The following is a 24,678-nucleotide window of genomic DNA, read 5'->3' as shown; positions in this document are numbered from 1 at the left end:
AAAAAAAAAAAAAAAAAAAAAAAGTCAGATGCTCAGTGGACTGAGCCATCCTGGAACCCCGACACATCTTTTTATTTTAGTCAATAATTTGTCTTTCAGTGCTGGTGAAAGCCTGTGTTCACATGTTCACTTAATCTTTCAGAGATTCTCCTCCCTATATGTCTCATCAAAATATATCTAATATTACCACTTCAAACACGATTGCTCTTTACGTTTTTGTTTGCATTACATATGGTTCTATTCATAAATGCAAGTGCTACCACCACTCTTGTTTTCTTAAGCAACAAAAAAGGTATTTTAGTTTTCAAAGTTCTTAAAACTAAAGAATTTTGGAATTACAATAGCCTGAAGAACAAATCTTTAGGTTCATTGATCCTGATTTATTAAATACGATCTGCTGACATAAGAATTTGAAGATTTTCCATTAAGAATTTAACATTTAAAAGTTGATAATCAAAATAATTGATTTCTAGAGGTGCCTGGGTGGCTCAGTCAGTTAAGTGTCTGACTTTGGTTCAGGTCATGATCTCACAGTTTATGAGTTCAAGCCCTGCATAGGGCTCTGTGCTGACAGCTCAGAGCCTGAAGCCTGCCTTGGATTCTGTGTCTCCCTCTCTCTCCCTGCCCCTCCCCTGCTCACATACTCCTTCTCTCTCTCAAAAATAAACATTAAAAAATAAATTTTAAATGATTTCAGAAATTTTCTTTTAAAGAATGTTAACGGGAGAAGTGAAGCTAGGAGGAAAATATTCCATGAACACAGTAACAGTGATCAACAGCTACAATTTATTGAGTGCTCTCTAGGTGTTACTAGTGCTTAATTAAGGGTTTTATACACATTATCTCATTTAATGCTCACAATGAGCCCACAATGTGGCACTGTTTTTATTGCTTCTTAAAATGAGGGGACTAAATCTTAGAGAAGTTAAGTCAACCTGACTGAAGTCTTACACTGATACATAGAGATGGGGTCATGAATGCAGGTTCCAGCTGACTCCACAGCCCGTGTTCTTTTTTTTTTTTTAATGTTTATTTATTTTTGAAAGAGACAGTGAGCGAGCAAGTGCAAGTGGGAGAGGGGCAAAGAGACAGGGAGACACAGAATCTGAAACAGGCTCCAGGCTCTGAGCTGTCAGCACAGAGCCCAATGCGGTGCACAAACCCACGAGTTGTAAGATCATGATCTGAGCCAAAGTCGGATGCTTAACCAACTGAGCCACCCAGATGCCACTCCACCGCCCATGTTCTTAACCTCTCTGGTTTTATGTATCCTGTGACATTCAAAGCATCTGCATATTGATTATATATCTACACTACAAACTATTTCACAAACATTTAAATTTGCCAGTTTTAAGAATAAATTCAAGAGAACTAAAAAGACTAAAACCGAGCCAACTTAAGAGCTTACCTAAAGTGCTTTCACTCGGCTCATCAGGGTCTGGAGGGTTACTGAGCAGACTGTGCACATCTCCTCGACGGCGTTGTTGTCTGTGCCTCCTCCGATACTGAAATTCAGCATATTCCTGCATAAACCAAAGGTTATAAAATACAGAAGAGCATGCAATTTTTTTTAATGCAAATAAAACACACACTTTTTTTCCAGGAAAAAAAAATGTGTGATTTTATATACATATATAGTCACTTGGCATTAACGAAAGAAACTTCAGGTTTTGCCATGCCAAGGAAACAGAAAAGGTAAAATGGAAAAAGAAAAATTTTAAATAGTCATTACAACTGCCTGGATAAATTGGGAATACTTGCAAGCTCCAATGCCAGGGCAGAACTGAGCCTTTTTCATATGCCTGGGTCTTGTTACATAATGTTTAACACCATAACGATTTTGCTAATATGTTAGGCTTTTATTAATATAAGCTAGGCTCTTGGAGGTCTGGTTTTTAAAAAGTGACTGTGATATATGCAACAGAAAGGGGGAAAAAAAAAGTGTACACTACCAATTGCTTATCAGACTATGAGATTTTGCATTCCTTGGGACTACAACATATCATACTCACAAGTTAAATGATTAAAAGAAAAATGTGAAATTAGCTTTAAAATAAGATGTTACTTGGCTTCCTTCCTATATTAGTTAATATGTGGGGCTATCTACAACACAGGCAGAGGGCATATGGGAAGGATGAAGGTATGGGTGGAGGCAGAACCTGGGACCACCTGCTACTATCTGGGTATACACATACTTTTCCAGGTTTTAGTGACGGAAGAGATTAAAAGAGAGGCCAGTCAGTGTGCATGACACTAGCACAGATAGGCTGATTTTGAGAATCATTATAGAATCTTTCAGTGATAAACACAAATATACTCAGGTTTATGATCATCCTGGTTACCCTAGGATATTCAATATGTTTACGTTGTGAAAGTACTAGAATAAAAACAAAGACAAGTTTTTACATCATAAATAATACTTTCACATCACACTACTCTGGTTAAATTTATTTAAACTCCATTTATGTAAACAAGCAGTTGGACTCCAATATGAAATGGGAGGCATCCTACCAGGTTAGAAACCAAGAAAGATCCTACAGGTTCTCAGAGGGATTATTTAGGTTCTTTAAAATTTACTGCTGAGCTGTGGTATGAGTTCTTCCTTTGCTGGAGGCCCATGATCCCAAACTGGATAACTATTATGTGTCATCATGGTTCACTAGACCACTGAGGAACACTGCATTTCTTAGCCAAAGATGGCATGAAAATTTTATTTCAGTTCAAGGTTTATATTTAAGGACAATTTGCTTCCTTTGTACACTTGAATACAGTACAAAAAGTTATTCTGAATTAATAAACTATTAGTTTAGTTACTATTACTATTAGTTAGTAATAGTAAACTATTACTAACCACATAATACACATATTTCCAATTTAAGAAAACTAAAATTTGGGTTAAAAACAACCATAAAAGAGGGGTGCCTGGGTGGCTCAGTCGGTTAAGCATCGACTTCGGCTCAGGTCATGATCTCACAGTTCGTGGGTTGGAGCCCCGTGTCAGGCTCTGTGCTGTCAGCTCAGAGCCCGGAGCCTGCTTCAGATTCTGTGTGTCCCTCTCTCTCAAAAATAAAACATGAAAAAAAATTTTTTAAAAACAACCATAAAAGAAACTTGTTATAATTACTCTGATGGTAAACCCAATAGCATTCTCTCATGATGCAACAGGCTTAAAAAAATTGATCTCATAAAATTAAACCTATCTGAAAATTTCTAAGAATTCCTAGATTTTTATATAAGCATATGAAAAAGCTTTAGTTGTGGTACTCCAAAAGGTTGAAGAGTGTTAAGGTTACAGACAAGACTGAGAAATTTTAAGATTTATAGGAGAAAAAGCTGCTAGGAGCTTTTTGTTGAGCACTAATTTATTGAGCACCAAATTTATCAGTGACTTAAAGAGATGCTTTAATCCTTCTAGAACTTCCATGGGGTAGATACTGTCATCCATATTTTACAGATGAGAAATTAAGGAAGAATGGGGAGCCTAACGTGTAATAAGTTCCAGAGCTAGACCTTGAATTCAGGTGTCCCTCAGACTTTAACACTATGCTCTTTCCTCTGGGCTCCACTGCCTTTAAAGTGGTACAAAATACTTATGATTGTCACTGACTCAATTTAATTAAAAAAGGAGAAAGATGGAATTAACTTGACTGAAAAAATATAAATTCAACCTAAAAGTCTATTGAAGTTTGGTAACACTAATTTTTTTTTTTCCAAAGTATATATGAAGGCAAAGAGCTAATTTTTAAAGATATTATTTTGGCAGTTACTTGATAGTCAGAATTTTAGAGTTTCACACTGTAGAGTAATTCTTTAGACTTGCAATAAGGTTTACATAAAAGCTTGGTGTTTCAATGTGTCAAAGACTTTAAAGAAAAATAAAAGTAGTTAAAAAATTCTTATAAAACTTATGAACACATAAAAATAAATTTAAGAAGGAAATGTTACTTATACTTTCATAATTGTCAATCTCTGGAGAACAAGAGCTCGATAATTTTATTCATAAATATTCACATGTGAGGTAGCAAGCTTTCCTGTTTTTTACAAAATGAATCTGTGCCAGTCACATTAGTAGGTCCTCAATATTCAAGGACAAATATTTAGGATTCCTAAAGTTACTGTCAGAGCTAGAAGCTACAAGAGATGTGTACATGACTATGAGTACACTGGTAAAGGTTTTATTTTTGCTCAAATAAAGCTAAATTGTTTTCTACCTTGAAATACTGAAATCTTTAGTACTCTTTTTTTTCATAACTGAAGCATGTTTTTCATGCTTTTAGGTAGAAATTTTCCATAACATCCTCAAAGCTGTAATAGAATAATAAGCATAGCATAGAAAAAGGTTGATAATTTATTTTATAACAGTTTCAGTAATATATTAAAGTCTTTATGCAATTTTAGTGAATTAAAAATTTTCCATATCAGAGCTCAAAGCACAAATTGTTTTCTCAAGTCAGTATTTTCTTAGATATATCTACCAATACAACAGGCCACAAGGTGATTGCAAGTATCCTCAGTAGCTGAAAAGACAAAGTATCTGTTTTAAATAATCCACAGTCATTTCTAGATAATTTCATTCTCCTTCAGTTGAAGACAACAAATGGGCTATAAATTATAAAGTTTCACTGTTTGTCCTGCTCCCTTCTAAGAACTAAGTTAAAAGGTTATTGTAACATAAACACCAGATAGTATACTGTTTTAGAGAATAAGGAAGGAGAGACAGAAGTAGAGATAACTGCTAAAACCATTTAAAATCAGACTCAACAGGAACAGTGGCAATTTAAATCTCAGAAAATAGCAATGTGATTAAGATTTTCACTCTATCTTATTTGTGGGAATTGCTACTTGTAGTGTTAGTATTTTAGACTGCATTTTATTTACTTTTAAAGATTTTATTTTTAGGCAATATCTACACTCAACGCAGGGCTTGAACGCATGACCCCGAGACCAAGAACTAATAAAGTTCTTGGTGACTGAGCCAGTCAGGCACCCCCTAGACTATTTGTATCTTAAAATCTATCAATAACAACTAAAAAAAAACAAAAACAATCAAGACAAAAACAACCAAGAAGAGGGTGAAAATCTTAAAGAGCAGAAAGCAACTAAGCAAAGCATTTTTTCTGCATAAACATTATTAATGTCAAGTTTCCACCTTAGAAACTGATTTATAAATCAATTCAATCAGGTTGTTGCAGTAACTTAAAAAAATAGACTGTGCAGGTTTTTCATAGATTCAGACTGAAACAAGATTATGACAAAAAATGCATTTCTAATAAATAAAATTTATACTCATTAACCAATTTGAAAATACACTCCAAAATATATGCTATATGTTAGCCTTAATTGTGACTGTTCAGTAATTACAAATAATAAAAAGGGGGATGCATTTAACAATGTGATGATAATCCAATACCACAAATGGCTAAATGCAGGCTCTGCTGAGGCATTTTTATTATATAAGAAAGAGAAAACATTGCCAACGATCTCAGTAGGATTTAGAATAGATAAGGGTGGAAATGCAAGCAAGATATCACTAAGGAAAAATATAATTAAAAAATGAAACAAAACCCCCACAAAACAATTACCTCAGGTGATGCAAATCCTAAATATTCCCAATCCCATGTTCCACCAGCAAAGCTACAAAGAAATTGGACATACCATTTGATTTATTATCAGCACTACAAAGTATGAACAATCAGACCCTTGCCCATTGAACATTATTTTTAATTCCTCTGCTTGCAACTTGCTTAACCAAAGTACACCAACTACTGAATTAAAATGATCTTTCAATTATTTCTTTCAAATTCTAATTGTTTGTGTAAAATAGTATAAAAATAAAAATCATCATGTTATAACAGTATTTTATGATTGCTTCTATTTTTATGTGTTTATGTAAAAATAGGGTCAAAGGAATTTCTAATGAGTATAATTGTTATGAATAAGAAAACATGCTTTAATTTATAGTGGCAGAAATAGTGTAAGTATCTGAAACAACCAAAACTCAGCTGTTCTTTATTGGATGAATATGAATCACTTAAATTATTAATATGAGATTTCTAATTTCTTCATAAGCTCTTACATAAAAATATAAGTATGACTATAACAAGTTGGCAAGGCTTTCAACTTTGACACTGTAAGATGTTTATGACTATCATATCACTACATACATTACATATTTGAAGTGATGCATTAGAATACTCTGAATTATGAGTTCAATGAAGTGTGAAATTAACCTAATTTATTCCAAGAAACTACACAATGACAAAAAATGAAAAAAAAAAGAAATAGTTCTGTGGGTGAAAATCACCAAAAAGAAGTTAACATGCTTTTATCAGCTATCCATATTTAAGTATAAGTAACTTCCAGGAATATAAACCCTAGTTAGATAAAAAATAAACCTGGTGGCATTTGTGGCTGGGGCTAGGATAATTTCCACAGTGTGCATCTTTTTTACCTGCGCCTTGGAGCTTCTGGTGAGTCTGCAGGAGCAACTCCCCGAGCCACAGATGCCAGGAATTCTTGTCTCTTCTGCTGTACAAGGCATGCTGCCTTGATGATCTTGTGGCGGGGTGTACGAAGGTAAGGCCTATTGACTTTTTGGGCAAGGTCTTCAGTGACCATTTCTAGGTCTGTCTATGGTTAAGAGAGAAAAAAGAAGGATTATAGGCTGAGTACGTTAGTCAATTGCAAATCCATGGTCTATCTGGTTTCTTAGTTAAATCTAACTCTTTTGAAGTCAGAAATTAATCCAAATTATAAAATAACTTCCTATTTGACACATACTTCTTTTTTACAAATTTCACAAAAATAGCACTCATTTGATAGACATTTATAACAATGTAGAATGGTATGGATTACAAAGACATAGTATACCAGCTGTCTACAGGAAATTTATCATTTGTCTATGTGAAAAAAAAAACGAGTAAATTTCAAGGCACTACACATGCAAACACATGACTGCGTAGTGTAGATGTAGACCAAATGTAAATGCTGAAGGAATCTGAGGCAAGGCAAGACCCCTGTGATCTGGGGTTAGGTCTGAAAGGCTTCATGGAGAAAATTAATATTAAGCTTTTAAAAGAAATGTAGGATATACGTTAGTAGAGAGCAGTTCAAAGGGGTGACATGAAAATTGTAGCAAGAGAAGAAAGTTTGGTGGATTAAAAAAAAAGAATGTACAATGAAGTTGGTTAGCCACAGTGATGTCACTTGGCTTAGGTGTTTTTGTTTTTAAATGCTGTAACTTTTTCAATTGGACTTTTAATATAAACTGGTAAATAGCAACTTTCCCATCTAGTATGTAATGTGGTTTCATCTTTGAAGATAAAATTTCTAATTACATAATCAGAATTAGGCCATATTTCAACATCAGCCAGTGTAAAACAAACAAATAAATGTGGTAGGAAATGTTTGCTCAGTCAATAGCTCAGAATTGACTCAGATCTTACAGTGGCAAATTTAAATACAAAAAAATTTCAGTTTATTACTGGTTAACTTTTCCTTTATTTAAAAACCATTCTAAAAATGAAAACAAAATTGTTTACTGGTCACACCCAAATAAGATAAAACTTAGTTACGTGGTTGAAAAAGGACAAAATCTGTTTTTTTTATAATAACTGCATTTAAATTTAATTTTAAAAAGATATCTTACTTGCATGAGTTCAAAAATTTCTTTCTTTGTGCTTTTAGGTTCTAAGAAAAATCCATATGGATAAGAACACTTGAGAATGCGTCGAGTTTTTAAGAGCACATGAACTGCATCTTCAATGAAAGTGGTATCTGGACAGCCTCCTTCAGCTATAAAGTAAATCAGGCAGTGAAAAAAAAACTGTTTTGCAAATATGCTGTTATACTATTAAATGACTGAGTTTTCTTAAAAAAACACTCACAACAAAGGATCTCTGGGAAGAAACTGAAGTAGCTGTATGATAATAATAATTTGGACGACTAAAAACCTACACAAAACATTCATGTGTGGCTTGTATACATTTATAAATGAAGCACACACTGCAGCCACCTAGGAGCACTAATGGCAATCATGAAGGAATGTGTACACGAAGTCTGGATTCTGTTCTTACCCTGTTGGTTAAACAAATCTAGCTTTAGGTCAACTCCTCTTCACTATGTTTTTCAGGTTATCTTTACTGAAACTTTGCTGATTAAGAGATAGGGGCACCTGGGTGGTTCAGTCAGTTCAGCGTCCGACTTCTGTTCAGGTCATGATCTCACAGTTTACGAGTTCGAGCCCTGTGTTGGGCTCTGTGCAGACAACTCAGAGCCTGGAACCTGTTTTGGGTTCTGTGTCTCCCTCTCTCTTTGCCCCTCTCCCGCTCATACTCTGTCTGTCTCTGTCTCTCTCTCTCTCTCAGAAATAAATAAAACATTAAAAAATTAAAAAGGAGTTGAAAACAAAGGCGGGTGGTGTCTGGCTGGCTCAATCCGAACAGCATAAGACTCTTGATCTTGGGGTCATGAGTTTGAGCCCCACATTAGGTGTACAGATTACTAATACAAATAAACTAAAAAAAAAAAAAAAAAAAAAAAAGAATTAAATGCCCTGGTAAGTTGTTTGCTAGGAAAAAAAAAATAGCCTAATTATGATTATGCTTCTGCAAAAAAAAAACATTGTAAGAAAAAGATATTATGGAGGGACAACTAGAAAACTAATGCTAGTAAATAAAATATATCAAGGAGAGAAAGAAAGGGAGGAAGACTGAGGAAAACAGGAGATGAAACTGCCTTAATACTGAGACTATTCCTTTTCCAAGTATCATTATAACATTCTAGCTTTCTCCTTTAACTGCAAATAAAGGGAAACTAAGCAGTAGAATCTAGATTCATAAGTACTTTTAAAAATAAGATTATTCTGCATGCCCGTGGAAAGAAATTACATGTGTACGTACACACACTGATATATACAGACTATTCCAAAATACCTACCCTAGAAGAGGGATCTGAACTAAGATGTAAAAAAGGAAAAACAAAACAAAACAAACACCATCCCCCACTATGACATGTGTGAGAAGTATGTGAAGGTTTGTTTCTTAAACCTTTCCAATTCTTACATCATTTAATGTATCTTATTATGTTGTCTAGAACCACCGGAAGGTTCAATATAAGCAGTAATTCACACCTACAGATATTTACTAAATGTTTGCTATGTGTCAGGCATTGTTGTAAGTATTAGGGACAGCCTGAAAGAGACAAAAATCCTTGTTTGAAGAAATGTAGAATGTGTGAGGGTTTTGTCCCTTCAATTTTCACTATGGACAGTACCTCAAGAGTTTGATAATGGCAATATAGTTACATCATTACCAAAGTCTAAAAACGTAATTAACAAGGAGACAAAGCTGCTATTGATACTTTTTCTCCTACTCTAATTTATTTAATTTATGCTTACTATCTTAATTAGGGAATTACCCTCATGAAAAGGGGCTTTTTATAAACTAGAGCAAATACAATTACAATTGCATTTTTAGGCTGAAAACCTTTTATATATAAGTTATGATTATATTAAAAATATGACTTTAAAACAAATATGGTAGAACCTATGCTCTGTGTGGTCATTGTGAGATATTATATTTTAATGATGCAAACAATTCTTAATCCAATTTAGGAATTTTTTTGGATTTCCATCTTAGGATCTGTAAGTCAGCCCTATCACGTCTTTGCTTTTAGACTCCGATGTGCATTATTTATCAGTGAGATGATTTCTCCCAAAATTGTACTTGACTTCCATCCCATTAGGCACTCTGCTAAATTTTCTCAAGAAACTTTGGGACTTCAGTCACACTACAGTTGGGGGGGGGGGGGCATGTGAATCTTGCTCTTTTGACTATATCAAAGATGCTTTTTAGGCGCTTTTAGGGCCCATCCACTGTTTCTGATATTGTAGAACATTAGCAGTGGCGCAGAGGAAGCAAAACTATAATGTATGTTTATCTGCTAATAGCACAGGCTACATTAAGAGGAGCATATGAGGTAGTCTGGGTAGAAAATCTAATTACAGGGGACTCAGCTGCTGAGATGTACTCTGGGCTTCAGAGAACTCTAAGCAGTACCAGAATGAGCTAATGGAGATCATGTTTTCCTTGAAGGGCCTTAACCTCCTACCAATTAAGTGACTTAAGCATGGAAAAGGCTATTTTATATTAATTATCACACATACCACTTATAACTTACTTTCTTTGAGAGCTCTACTCAATTGCTCCATCTTTTCTTTGGCTGTTTTAAGAAGGCGTTGTTCTAACTAAAGGAATAGAAATACATAATTTATATAATTTTATTTATTTACAACAGTATAATTCAGAGCATTTGAAATGATTTGGGACATACCTGATAGCTATGCTCATGGTTTTTAAATCTTGTATAATAGTGCATAAATCTGTCAAGTTCCTGAAATCGTTTGTGTTTTTTCTCAGCCTAGGAAACAAAAGTCCATAAATGACTTTTATAAATAAAATACTAGCTATTAAGATTGGGGACTTTTGTCACTTAAAATTTTTATTAGTAATAGGTAATTGTGTATACCGATTTGCTGATTATTTTATTGAGAGAAAAAAAACCAGTACATTTTTAAGGCTACCAGAACAAAGTCTTGCATTTGTATTCTCTGTGATAAACCATTGAATCTATGATCCCAGAATGTAAGGCAAAGATGCCTCTCGAGACCTTCATTTATCAGATCTTTGATGTTTTACTACGTTGCTTGTTGCTATGGGCTGAATTGCCCCCCCCCCCCCAAATTCATGTTGAAGCCTTAACCCCCAATGTGACTGACTGGATTTGAAGACAGGGCCTATGTATGAGGTGATCATTAGGGTGGGGCTTTAATCCAGTAGAATTAGTGCTCTAATAAGAAAAGAAAGAGACACCAGAGGTTTCTCTCTCTCCATACCACGTGAGGACATAGCAAAAAGAGAGCCAGCCCTCTGCAAGCCAGGAAGAGAGTCAACTACCAGAAATCGAATTGGCAGGAATCTTGAACTAGGCTCCAGAACTGTGAGAAATACCTTTCTGTTATTTAAGCCACTCACTTTATGGTATTTTGTTATGGCAGCCAAGCAAAGAGATTTATTATATGCTATAACATAATACTGTATTGTTGACATTATGCTAAAACTGTTAAGTCATTACAGAGACAGGGATATCTGAGACTTATCTCTACCAATATAAAAAAAAAAGGAATATTAAAAAAAAAAAGCTCTCAAGTTGATAGACCTATTGTGTTTAAATTAAAGGCTACTATAAAGGCCTCATTATAACAAAGGTAGGAAAAGAACAAATGCAAAATACTTGCAATGGTATTAAGTGGCTTAGCCAGAGGCCTTAATTTAAACAGTTGTTTACCTCCACAGTCATTTCCTTGGATTGCTCCTCCACATGTTGAATGACTTCATAGCGAGTACATCTGTAATAACCTCCTGTGGAAGAACTATGTTTTTTCCATTCTTCTAGGCAAATCCAGCAAAAGTCATACTTGCACTTCAAAAGAAAACATATATGCAAACATCACCCTGTGTTAAGATGCAAATTGTTTTCTGATTTCAATCAACCACTTTGTAGAGATTAAACAATTCTGCCTCTGTGACCAGGAATAAATCTTCATAAAGACATGCCATGTTTTTCAATGTGTCCTCTGGGAACCTCATCTGCACTATGAAAGATGTGGGGGTAGTTCAAAATTACTGCTGATGAGGATAAATGAAAAAGTAAATCATAATATTATGAAGTAGTATCAAGGAATCTTTAAAAATAACAATAGGAGGGGTGCCTGGGTGGGTCAGTAGGTTAAGCGTCTGACTTTGGCTCAGGTCATGAACTTGCTTTCATGAGTTCGAGCCCCACGTCAGGTTCTGTGCTGACAGATCAGAGCCTGGAGCCTGCTTCTGATTCTGTGTCTCCCTCTCTCTCTGACCCTCCCCTGCTTGTGCGTGCTCTCTCTCTCTCAAAAATAAAGATTTTAAAAAATTAAAAAAATATATCAATAGGATATTCTTTCCCAGTGATAAAGACAGATACAATATTTAATATTTGATTTTTCCAGTGCATGGTAGTCTTACTTTGGTCTCTGAAGCTTCACCAGTCTTCATCAGAAGTTGTTCTGATGACTTTGACAAATTGGTTTTGAAACCAGAAACAAGTTTGAAAGGTTTCTAAGTAGGAGGACTGATATAAAACCTGTTTCTCATTTTTAAGAAAATTTCACTTTCTTAATTACCAAAATTAGCAGATAATGCCAAAAATATGAGAATCCCAGTATGAAAATACATCCTTTTTAAATGCTTACAGATTGGGGGTCAGAAAGATCTTCTCATTTTAAGTCTGTTTTCTTCTGGCACTTTTTTTTTTTTTTTTTAAAACAGTTAAATATTGGAGCTGTTCAGAATTTATCTGGGTATACTGTATACAGTATGGATTCAACTTTCTTTTCCACACAGCTACCCAGTTATTTCAATTCTATTTACTGAACAGTTCATGTTTCTCAACTGATTGGAGATCCTCCTTTATGTAATATATACTAAATTCCCACATATCTGTGTCTATTTTCTGGGCTTACTATTATGTTTCTAGATTAATCTCTAGATTCATGTCCCACCACCATGATGTTTTAATTATTGACCTTTTACAACAGGCTTAGTATCTGACAAGGCTAGTTCCTCTTTAATGTTATTTTTCAGAGTTCTCCTAGCTGTTCTTGCTTTGTTTCTCCATGTGAACTTTTGAATTAGCTTATCTAGATACAGAAACAAAACCTGCTGGTATTTTTGTTTGGAATTTTTCTATCCAACAACTTCATTACCTTTCCAATTATCATCTTTTGTGTCCTACACAAAAGGGGGTCTTAAGGTTTTCTTCATATAAGTTTTGTGTATTTCTTAAGTTTCTTTCTAGATAAATGAGATTTTCCTTTTTAGTTTATATTCTATTTGGATGTTTTTGGTACACATGAAGGCTATTGCTTTCTGCATATTAGTTTTCTACTCTAATTTACTGAATTTTGTTAGTAGTTTTTAAATTGATTCTTGTGGGTTTTCTGCAATCTGCAAAAAAAATTTTTTTATCACTTCATTTCTAATTTTTACATCTCTGATTTCTTCCTATTGTCTAAATATGTTGACTGGTATTACCAGTCCAAGTTAATACTATTTGAACAGCTCCTTATCTTGTTCTTGATTTTAGTGAGAGTACCTCTAGTATTTCCCATTAAATATCATGCTAACTTTTGGACTGAAGTAGATTTATTTTTATCACACTAAGGAAGAGTCCATCTATACCTATTTCTTTGAGTGTCTTATTCTTCACCAGATTACTTACTTTTTTTTTTTTTTTTTAACATTTTTTATTTATTTTTGGGACAGAGAGAGACAGAGCATGAACGGGGGAGGGGCAGAGAGAGAGGGAGACACAGAATCGGAAACAGGCTCCAGGCTCCGAGCCATCAGCCCAGAGCCTGACGCGGGGCTCGAACTCACGGACCGCGAGATCGTGACCTGGCTGAAGTCGGACGCTCAACCGACTGCGCCACCCAGGCGCCTCTTTGAGTGTCTTAATAAAGAATGGTTGTTGATTTTTTTGTCAAATGCCCTTTTGGCACCTATAGAACATATATCTGGTTTTTCTCTTTGGATCTACTAATAAGACAAGGTATAGCAATTGCTCTTAAAAAGCAATAGCTTAAAAAAAATTTTTTTTGGATGTTTATTTATTTTTGAAGGAGAGAAAGAGCTTGAGGGGAGGGGCAGAGAGAGAGGGAGACACAGAATCAGAAGCAGGCTCCAGGCTCCAAGCTGTCAGTACAGAGCCCGAGGTGGGTCTCAAACCCGTAAACCATGACCTGAGCCGAAGTTGGAGGCACAACCGACTGAGCCACCCAGGTGCCCATCATTTTATTTTTTTTATTATTATTTTTTTTAATTTTTTTAACGTTTATTTATTTTTGGGACAGAGAGAGACAGAGCATGAACGGGGGAGGGGCAGAGAGAGAGGGAGACACAGAATCGGAAGCAGGCTCCAGGCTCTGAGCCATCAGCCCAGAGCCTGACGCGGGGCTCGAACTCACAGACCGCGAGATCGTGACCTGAGCTGAAGTCGGACGCTTAACCGACGGAGCCACCCAGGCGCCCCCCATCATTTTATTTTTTAATGTTTGTTTATTTTTGAGAGAGAGAGAAACAAAGTATGAGTGGGGGAGGGGCAGAGAGAGGGAGACACAGAATTGAAGCAGGCTCCAGGCTCTGAGCTGTCAGCACAGAGCCTGACATGGGGCTGGAACTCACCCACAGTGAGATCATGACCCGAGCCGAGGTCAGACGCTTAACTAACTGGGCCACCCAGGCACCCCCAGCAATAGCTTTTTAAATACCGAACCATTCTTGGGGCGCCTGGGTGGCGCAGTCGGTTAAGCGTCCGACTTCAGCCAGGTCACGATCTCGCGGTCCGTGAGTTCGAGCCCCGCGTCAGGCTCTGGGCTGATGGCTCGGAGCCTGGAGCCTGTTTCCGATTCTGTGTCTCCCTCTCTCTCTGCCCCTCCCCCGTTCATGCTCTGTCTCTCTCTGTCCCAAAAATAAATAAAAAACGTTGAAAAAAAAAATTTTTTTTAAATACCGAACCATTCTTGTATTCCGGAAATAAACCTCATGTGGTCAATTACTTCTTTTTTTATAAAACAAAATTTTCTAATTGAGATATAGTTAACAATTATATTAATGTTTTCTGCTGGATTATATTTGCTAAGATTCCCCCCTCTCTTATTTAGGACTTATGCATTATTGTTCATAAGTAAGACTGATCTATAACTTTCTTTTAATATTTATAATCTTGTCAAGTGTTGATATCAAGGTTCTCACTTTATAGTAATTTGAAAGTTTTCATTTTTTAAAAATGTTTATTTTTGAGAAAGAGACAGAATGTGAGTGGGGGAGGGGCAGAGAGAGAGGGAGCCACAGACTCTGAAGCAGGCTCCAGGCTCCAGCTGTAAGCACAGAGCGCCACACAGGGCTGGAACCCACTAACAGTGAGATCCTGCGCGACCTGAGCCAAAGTCAGATGCTTAACTGAGCCACCCAGGCGCCCCTCATTTTTTTTTTTTTTAAAACAACTCCCAGAAATAGTTTAAGTCACAATAGAATTGCCTGTTCTTTAAAGGTTTGATAAAATTCTATTGTGAAACTGTTAGGGCCTATTGCTTTAAAGGGGGGAGATTGCTGAAAAACTTTCTGTCTTCTATGGAAATAAGTTTGTTTGGGTATTTCTTCTAGGATCAGTTTTAATAAATTATACTTTCTTAGAAAATCAATCCATTCCACTCCAGGGCGCCTGGGTGGCTCAGATGGTTAAGTGTCCGACTTTGGCTCAGGTCATGATCTTGCAGTTTGTGAGGTCAAGGCCCACATTGGGCTCTGTGCTTGACAGCTCATACCCTGAAGCCTGCTTCTGATTCTGTGTCTCCCTCTATGACCCTGCTCTGCTCATGCTGTCTCTCAAAAGTAAAAATAAACATTAAAAAAAATAAAAAAAAAAAATCAATCCATCCAAATTCAAGTTTGCTTTATTTATTGATTAGTCCCCTTAATTCTTATATCATATTTTTGAACTCCCTTATCTTCATTTTTTTCTTATGTAAGCTTAATGGTTTATCTTATCTTAAAAAAAAATATTTTTTGGATTTATTAGTTGTATTGTTTTTCAGTTTTTAAGTCACTGATTTCTGCTTAAAAAAAATCCTTCCTCCTGGTAGTCTCCAAGTTTATTGTTTTTCTAATTTTTAAAGTCATATGCTTAAATCATTCCTTATTTTGTATTGCTTTAATAAGGCTAGGGGACATTTCTGAGCAGTGCTTTAGATATAGGTACTCAGGTTCTGACAAAGTAATATTTTCATTATCCTAGTTTTCTATATATGCTTTAATTCCCACTTTTACAACCTTTTTTTTTTTTTTTTTTTTACTCAGGAGTTGAGAGATTTAAATTTTCCAAATGGAAAGGCCTTTTGTACCTTTATTACTAATTTCTTTTTTTTCCTTTTTTAAATTAACTTTTTTAAAAAAATTTTTAAAATTTACATCCAAATTAGCATATAGTACAACAATGATTTCAGGACTAGATTCTCCAGTGCCCCTTACCCATTTAGCCCATCCCCCTCCCACAACCTCTCCAGTAACCCTCAGTTTGTTCTCCATGTTTCTGAGTCTCTTCTGTTTTGTCTCCCTCCCTGTTTTTATATGATTTTTGTTCCCCTTCCTTTATGTTCATCTGTTTTGTCTCTTAAAGTCCTCATATAAGTGAAGTCATATGATTTTTGTCTTTCTGTGACTAATTTCACTCAGCATAATACCCTCCAGTTCCATCCACATAGTTGCAAATGGCAAGATTTCATTCTTTTTGATTGCTGAGTAATACTCCATTGTAGAGATATATATACCACATCTTCTTTATCCATTCATCCATCAGTGCACATTTGGGCTCTTCCCATACTTTGGCTATTGTTGATAGTGCTGTTATAAACATTGGGGTGCATGGGCCCCTTCAAACAGCATACCTGTATCCCTTGGATAAATGCCTGGTAGTGCAATTGCTGGGTCGTAGAGTAGTTCTACTTTTAGTTTTTTGAGGAACCTCCATACTGTTTTCCAGAGTGGCTGCACCAACTTGCATTCCCACCTTTATTACTAATTTCTATTTCATTCCATTATGATAAGAGAATGCTACTATTACTATTTCTATTTTCTGCAGTATTACTGAGATTTTCTTTGATGAACAATGGTCAATGTTTTTGCTAATGCTCTATGGATACTTGCAAAGATGGTGTAATCCATATTTTCAGGATATAGAGTTTGAATATACAGCAATCAGATATACCTTAGTAATTATGTTAAATCTTCTGTATCTTTACTAATTTTTTCTTTACCTGATAGGTCATGAACACAGAAATGAAAGTCTCTGTATTCATCTAGCTCTTCACTAACATGCATTTACACAATAAATTGTGGATATCAAGGTTCTGAGAGTATGCAGGTTTTGTTGTTTGCTATTAGCAAACTCTGTGCCTAATTTGATACAAGTACCCTTCAGTACAGCTTTACTGATATCTCCAAATTAGTGGCAAAACTTTCTACAAAATAGCCAAATTTCATATTCTATTAGAAAAATAATACAGAATTTAAATAACTTTTATTTTTTAGTTGCAGCATATAGTTTTACAGACTCAGTTGAAGAAAATTACTGTAAGTGATTTAAAATGTGCAAGAATGCAAAACTTAAATAGTCTCCTAAAAATTATCTAAAAGGAAATGAATAAAAGTGGGTTTTTTTCCTGAAATATACAAAACTATTTTTATAAGGCTAAATTTGTTATTCTTCTGTTTTTTTAAAAAAATTTTTTAATGTTTATTTTTCAGATAGAGGCAGAGTATGAGTGGGGAGGGGCATAGAGAGGAGACACAAAATATGAAGCAGGCTTCAGGCTCTGTGTTGTCAGCACAGAGCCCGATGTGGGTCTCGAACCCACGAACGGTGAGATCATGACCTGAGCCGAAGTCGGATGCTTAACTGACTGAGCCACCCAGGCGCCCCACTATTCTTCTAAGATGTTTAACAGTTTGATTCCAGAAAGTAAAAACTGTGCATTGCGTCACAACACTGTGACATTAATAAAAGTAGACTATGACTTAGTCATTATATTAGAGCATGGATTCAATTACACATGATCTATTGTTCCACCTTCACATTTAAATTTTTTTTTTTTTTTTTAACGTTTATTTTTGAGACAGAGAGAGACAGAGCATGAACGGGGTTGGGTCAGAGAGAGAGGGAGACACAGAATCTGAAACAGGCTCCAGGCTCTGAGCAGTCAGCACAGAGCCCGACGCGGGGCTTGAACTCACAGACCGCGAGATCGTGACCTGAGCCGAAGTCAGCCGCCCAACCGACTGAGCCACCCAGGCGCCCCTCCACCTTCACATTTAAAAAGAAAATTCTAAAAGTATAAAATTTTTCTGTAGCAAGGTTATTACTGTCTAGATGTCTTTCTTCTTCTGTGTCCTAAGAATTATTTGTTAGTTTCTTTTGTTCAATGCAAATACTTTAGATGGTATATTAGACAAGACTATTACATTTACATAGTGTGCAAGTAAATGTTTCTTTTAAATGCAACAGAAGCTTAAGCAAAAAGCTGTTTAAGATAAAAAATCTTAAATCATTAGCCTGATGAATTCATGAAAATATTCACTCAATACGTATTTAGCAACTACTTACTACTGGTAGGTGTTTGAAGGAAATAAAGGTAATTATCGGATCTTGCCTCTTTACTGACTCTTTATTAGTAGCCCAACTGCTGATTTTTATGGTCAACCTGTATTTCTTTACACATCTATATAGTCTGTATCAGATTTTCTAAGAAAAAACTAATAATGGATATTGGAGAGAAGACCACAAATAAAATACTTTTGGCCTGACCAGCTGAACTAATAATAAGCACCTCTGAGCATTTTGCTCAGAACACTGTACTACATTTTTTTCTTCTTCCTTCTTAGGAAATCATTACTGTCTCACTAAGGCAACTAATTTATGTTAATTTTATAGTACTAATTAGCTTATAAAAATGATCTGGTAACTGCTATCATTTTTTATGTAATAATGATAATGATCATTAGCTTTAATATTAAAGCTCAAGTCATACTGGGGCTCTTGGGTGACTCAGTTGGTTAAGCGCTGGACTCTTGATTTCAGCTCAGGTCATGATCTCATGGTTTATGGAATCGAGGCCTTGTTGCGTTGTCAGCTCTGAGCTGACAGTGCAGAACCTGCTTGGGATTCTATTTCCCCTTCTCTCTCTGCTCCTCTGCTGCTTGTGCTCTCTCTCTCTCAAAAATAAATCAATAAACTTAAAAATATATATTAAAAAAATCAAGTAATACTTAGAAGATATTGATGTATTTAATATTGGAATCTTCTGAACTATTTGGGTTTCTTTCACAATGTAAATTAGAAAAGTTACATTATCCTCTCAATTTTAAGTAATTATTTTTTTGTATACATGGAGCTTCCAATGAAAAGAAAAAAATTGGATATCATTATAATTTTAAAACAAAAATGTTTATAAATTTGGCATGGATTAATAAAATATTTATTAACCTAATCCAGAGAATTTATTTTCAATATGGCAGTTTCTTTCTATGCAACTATGTCAGGAGGGTAGTCTTCCAAAAGTCATTATTTATATTAGTTATTTTTTGGTCAAGATCTTTGTTGGCATTTTCATTTCCATTATTTTTAAGTTTATTTATTTACTTTTGAGAGAGAAAGTGAGAGCATGAGCAGGGGAGGGGCAGAGATAAGGGAGGGGAGAGAGAGAATCCCAAACAGGCTCTATGCTGATTGTGTGAGCCTGACGTGGGGCTCAGTCCCATGAACCATGAGATCATGACCTGAACCGAAATCAAGAGTCGGACACTGAACTGACTGAGCCACCCAGATGCTGCAGCATTTTCAATACAGGAAATAATTACTTGTTTGATTGATGATTTCATTAGCAGACTTAAAGTCTGCCTACAATCTTAGGTACTTTTATTACATAGCCACTTACACATAGACACCAAGATTTAGATTTGGACCTAGCGGAATTGCCTGGGTCCTGACTTGGGCTTTGAAACTAAGCTGTGTGCTCAAAAGCCAGCTTTGTAAGAGATCTCTATATAAAGTAGCACTTTATCATTTAATATTATTATTTATATACAGGCAAAACTCTCAAAATAATCACTAGGAGAGATGATTAGCAGGGAAAGATTCAGGCATTTTTGATCTTCTGGCCAAATATCACTGAATCCTTAACCTATTTTTAACATTCATCATGAGTATAAAATTTAGTAGTATAAAGCAATACTTATGTCATTCAACAAAGAATATAGAATTTAATCTGCTAGAATCCATCTGAAACCCAGCAACATTTTTATGCTTGTTTCTTCTTTGGATTAACAGATTAAGATTCTAACAGTAAAGCATGCGAAATCCTCTTTAACTTCTTACCTTGGCACACTGCATGTGATTGCATCCCTCATTCTTCTGTATCGGAGACTTACAGTTAGCACAAGGCTTGGAGTTCGTTAACAACCAGAGACAATTGGCAGCATCCTCATAAGCTTCACTAACTCCTACAACTTTAGGATATTAAGCACAAACACAATATACATGATTTAGTGTATAACTTCAGAGGGAACCTCCCCCTACCCCCTGTGAAAGTGTTCTTTGTAGGCTGTCTCTAAGTTTTAACCACGTATTTTTTTTTCTTTTTTTTAAATGTTTATTTATTTTTGAGAGAAAGAGAGACAGAGCACAAGTAGGGGAGGGGCAGAGAGAGGGAGACATAGAATCTGAAGCAGGCTCCAGGCTCCAAGCTGTCAACACAGAGCCCGATGCGGGGATTGAACTCAAGAACCAGGAGATCATGACCTGAGCTGAAGTTGGACGTTTAGCTGACTAAGCCACCCAGGCGCCCCAAACCATGTATTTACTTTCTTATTAGGATCTATGGCAAAGTTTTAAAACTGCTTTATTCTGAATAGCAGGATTATAGGATAAGGAGGTTATTCCAAAAGCTTGATATATGAAATATGATTTAAAGATTTCTTTCTAAAGTTGTGTTCAAATAAATTGGGGAAGAAAAAACCCATTTTAAAAAAGCAATATATTACTGTCTGTTTATTGTAAAAAGAATGGCCCCTAGACCATAATTTCTTGTGGGTCAGTTGTAAACATAATGACCAGATACTTTTCACCATAGTAAAAAACATGAAAGTTATATTGAAATATCAATACTTTTATCCATGAAAACTTCAGATAAACTAAAAATGAATCCCATGTGACATGTCTAAAACTAAACTTATCATTTCCCCTAAACCTGCCTCTTTCTCTATTCCCTGTCCTAGTAAATGATATGATCATCAACTCAGAGTCAATCCAGGAAGACCATGATTTTGGACACCCTCCTTTCCCTCACCTGCCACATTCCATTGTTTCTACCTCTTTCTCTTTATGTCTCCTCTCAATTCCCACTGCTTACTGCTTTAACTAAAGTACTCCACACCTCTTGCCTAGACAATTAAAACACACAAAAAAACAATCTATTTCCCTGGCTCCTTCTTCTGCCCCCGACTTCTACTATACTGCCTACACAGTGATCTTTTAAAAATACAAATTGCTTTTTGGGGTACCTGGGTGGCTCAATTGGTTAAGCGTCCAACTCTTGATTTTGGCTCAAGTCATGATCTCACAGTTCCTGAGATAAAGCCCTTACATTGGGCTCTGTGTTGATAGTGTGGAGCCTGCTTGGGATTCTCTCTCTCTCTCTATCTCTCTCTCTCTCTGCCCCTCTCCCACTTGTGTGTGTGCTCTCAAAATAAATAAATGTCAAAAAAAAACAAAACAAAACAAAAACCCAAGTCTCCTTTAAATCTTTAAGATGCTCCCCACTGACTGCAAGATAAAATAAAACTGCTTTAGCAAAAAATGCAAAGTCCTTCATGATTTGGCTGCTGTCTACCTGGCAAGCTTCTCCTACCCTCTAACCCCACACTAATCTTCTATTCTTCATCTGAAACTCAATTTATTCTACTTTGATTTGAGATCTGCAGTCTTGCGGAACGTCATGGTTTTTAAAGATGCTAAATCTTACATTTTATGTTTTATAACCAACACCCCTCCCAGCACCCCAAGAGGAGAGTTAGGAGCTAGAGAGAGTTGCAGATGCACAATTAAAAAATCATTTTTTTCCTCCCTGTCAGTATGAAGTTTGTTTTGTTTTCTAGCTCTAAGTGCACAGGGAAGCTCTACCTTTTCTTTCCTGAAAAAGATGTCCAAAACTCACTTTGACATCAGTGCACATGGCCCATCCAATCAAGGCCCTGAGTACATGCAGCCACTCTCAGAAGGGTGGGGTAGTTAGTGTACTGTTAAAAGCAGGTGAGAAATCAGACTCTTTGAGTTTTGAAGTTTAAAAGGAAAACTTACCCAACCCTAGAGAGGGAAGGGAGACAAAGGTTTGGGCTGGCTGACCTCTGGGATGTGACTCAGTATATGAACTGGAAGAGCTGAGCACTATGATTAGCCCTTCGATGGAGCTTAGCAGTGGAGGAGGGCTGTCTTGCTGCAAGGAACCCCAAGTGCCTACCTACTTATGTTTGTTCAACAACAGAACAGCAGCTACTGCTGGACTATGAAGCACTGTTTTTCAATTTCACCACATAGCAAAGTGAGACAATAACAGCAATGAACAGACCAGACTCCACTCCAGTACTAAACCCACTTGGTAGAAGATGGTTTGATTAGGGTGTTGCTACAGAGAACTCTCAGTTAATTTAGTGGAGAACAGGAGTTTCAGAAAGAACTTACTATACTTATGGTTAATCAGCTCAAGCTGTGGAGGTAATGCCATTTACAAAGGGTACTGCTTTAAAACCTAATCACTAAGTACAATGTCTAATTTTTTTTTTTTTTTTTTTTAAGGAGTGGCCTTTCTCCTCCTTTCAGCATCAACATTATTTTTAGCTCAGAGGCTCTAACATATTCTTATGGCCTTTATTGTCCATTGTTATAATAAATAAAGCACAAAGCCATTAAAACAAAGCAGCTTGTGTGGCCTGCAACATAACAGTTTTTTCCTACCACCCTCGGAGAGAATGCTAGTTCCTGTGTTCTAGAGGACTGTATGAAGTAAATTGTGTTCAAGAAATAACTATTATTAAAACAGAAACTTGTAGTGGGAAAAAGGCCTTTACTTCTAGTTCTCTGAACACGCTCATTTCATACATGTGCCTTTTGTATATACTCTTCTTCATACCTGCAATATCTATCTCCCTTCAGTCTACCTGGTGAGTTTTCTTCACCCTGAGTTCCAGACTCTTCTCTTCAATTACATGACTACTGTATCTTGATCTTCCTTCCTCAATAATCTAGTGTGCTTAGGTCTCTTTGTAAGAAATATTAACTTCATTTAATCAAGTATTAGAGCATAACAATCTAAGATCTACTAGTAGAATCAACATGTATGTGAGTGAAAAAAATGTTGATTTTAAAGACTGACTTCTTAAAAAGACTATTTGAATTCTATTCAATAACCATTTATTATGTAGTATGGAAAAACTGGACTGAAAATTTTTATAAATTAGCTATCTTTTCACAGAATATATAATCATTCCCCTTCTTGCTCTCATTAGACATAATAGAGGCAGTTTCAGTGCTGAAAAATAGTATTTGAATCCTTATATTGAATTCTTTGAACTAATCTTAGTATATGTTCTAATACTTTTTTATCATTAGATTTTGTCACTCCTTTTGAGTCTCATAATTCAAAGACTTTGGAAAATTGGGCATAAAGGAGAAAATGATCTCAGGAATTGACAAGTTCAGTTGAAAATGCTTATGCCAAAGATATGTGACCATGATCCAAATTAATATGTAAACAATACAGCATTAAATCATACTTTTCTTTCTTGGAATATTATTTTTATATATTTAATGATGATGTTCTACTTAAACATTTCAGTTGGTCCACTATTGTTTGCATGAAGCCTTATCCTAAATTTCATAAACTTCAGTGGCCATTAATAGTGGTCAACAGGTCATCACATTTCAGTATGGAAGACAATGAGAAAATTCCTAGGTTTTTCTCAGCAACTGGGAACTTTTCTGCAGTCTTGGCTTTGGTCCTTCTCTGGTAGACAACTTTTTAGGTATCCTCAGTCTTTTGTCTTCTATCCAATTTTCTAAAGTTCCTCCATGTTTCTGAATTAAAACCCTATTTGGAACTCTTTAAAGGAATCTTCGGTTTTTAATTTGAGGTCTCCCTGTCTCTGGCCACCAAAGTAACTATGTATAGACTATATATACCATTTTCTAGTGCTTCTATTTCTCTTCTCTTTTCATTATCAGAATCATTATCGTATGTAAAGATATTCTGTCACAGTTCCACCAATAATCTGCACTTACTAGCTAGGTTGTTCTCTCTCTCTCTCCCTAGTAAAAACTTATTTGTGGGTATGGAATGATTGACCAATTTTACAATGTTAAAAGATAACTAAAAATAATCACCCATTTCAAAATGCTTGTTTTATATCTTAAATCAGACATGGCCATTTTCTACTCAAGAATTAAATAATATATTGTACTAATTACTTCCTGTTGTGCATTAAGTCTTCTAGGCAACTGGTAAGTACACTAGATTTACAACTTAATAAAATTACATCTTCTTAACTCTCCTCTCCTACCTGCATTGCCTCTGTCTTGTTCCAGCCCTCATATCCTCTTACCTGGACATTCTGAAGTTTTCTCAGAAATAATGTTCTTACCTACTGTCTCAATGGTCTTTATTCACCATCCACACTTCCACCTGAGTGTTCTTTCTCAGTAAGCATCTTTGATTATCACTCTCCGACTCAAAACTCCTTTTCAGTGTCTCAGGATGAAGTCAGACCTCCCAGCATTGCACATAACCTCTACCTCGCCGCACCCGTGACACCTGATTTGGACTTCTGCCTGTGCAGTCTCATCTCTGGTGCAGCACCTTTCTTTGCACTGGTTTGTACTCAGTATCTGCAGCCCTTGAATACACCATGCTATCTCACAGCTCTGCTTCACCCAAAGCCCCAGTACCCTTCCTGTGTGCGTGAAGTACATCTACCAGTTCTC

General features: G+C 35.8%; 1 protein-coding gene across 3 annotated transcripts in view; it reads right to left on the bottom strand.

Annotated features, from left to right (window-relative positions):
* Window positions 1-819: 819 nt before the first annotated feature.
* Window positions 820-24,678, bottom strand: part of ANKIB1 (ankyrin repeat and IBR domain containing 1) — a 148,202-nt gene continuing 124,343 nt past the window's right edge. For 2 of the 3 annotated variants that reach the window (XM_049641444.1, XM_049641443.1), the window contains 8 exons: window positions 20,023-20,153; window positions 11,347-11,481; window positions 10,333-10,419; window positions 10,180-10,246; window positions 7,649-7,794; window positions 6,452-6,630; window positions 5,583-5,634; window positions 820-1,523 (listed from right to left, as the gene is read on the bottom strand). In XM_049641444.1, coding sequence (XP_049497401.1) covers window positions 1,326-1,523; window positions 5,583-5,634; window positions 6,452-6,630; window positions 7,649-7,794; window positions 10,180-10,246; window positions 10,333-10,419; window positions 11,347-11,481; window positions 20,023-20,153 — 995 coding nt within the window. In that variant the 3' untranslated portion in view covers window positions 820-1,325. The remainder of the gene's footprint in view (window positions 1,524-5,582; window positions 5,635-6,451; window positions 6,631-7,648; window positions 7,795-10,179; window positions 10,247-10,332; window positions 10,420-11,346; window positions 11,482-20,022; window positions 20,154-24,678) is intronic. The other variant, XM_049641445.1, reaches the window with a different exon arrangement.

The sequence above is a fragment of the Panthera uncia genome, chromosome A2 (genome assembly GCF_023721935.1).
Source record: "Panthera uncia isolate 11264 chromosome A2, Puncia_PCG_1.0, whole genome shotgun sequence".
NCBI lineage: Eukaryota > Metazoa > Chordata > Mammalia > Carnivora > Felidae > Panthera > Panthera uncia.
The sequence above is the reverse complement of the archived record's forward strand: the minus strand, read 5'-3'. Positions and strand labels throughout refer to the sequence as shown.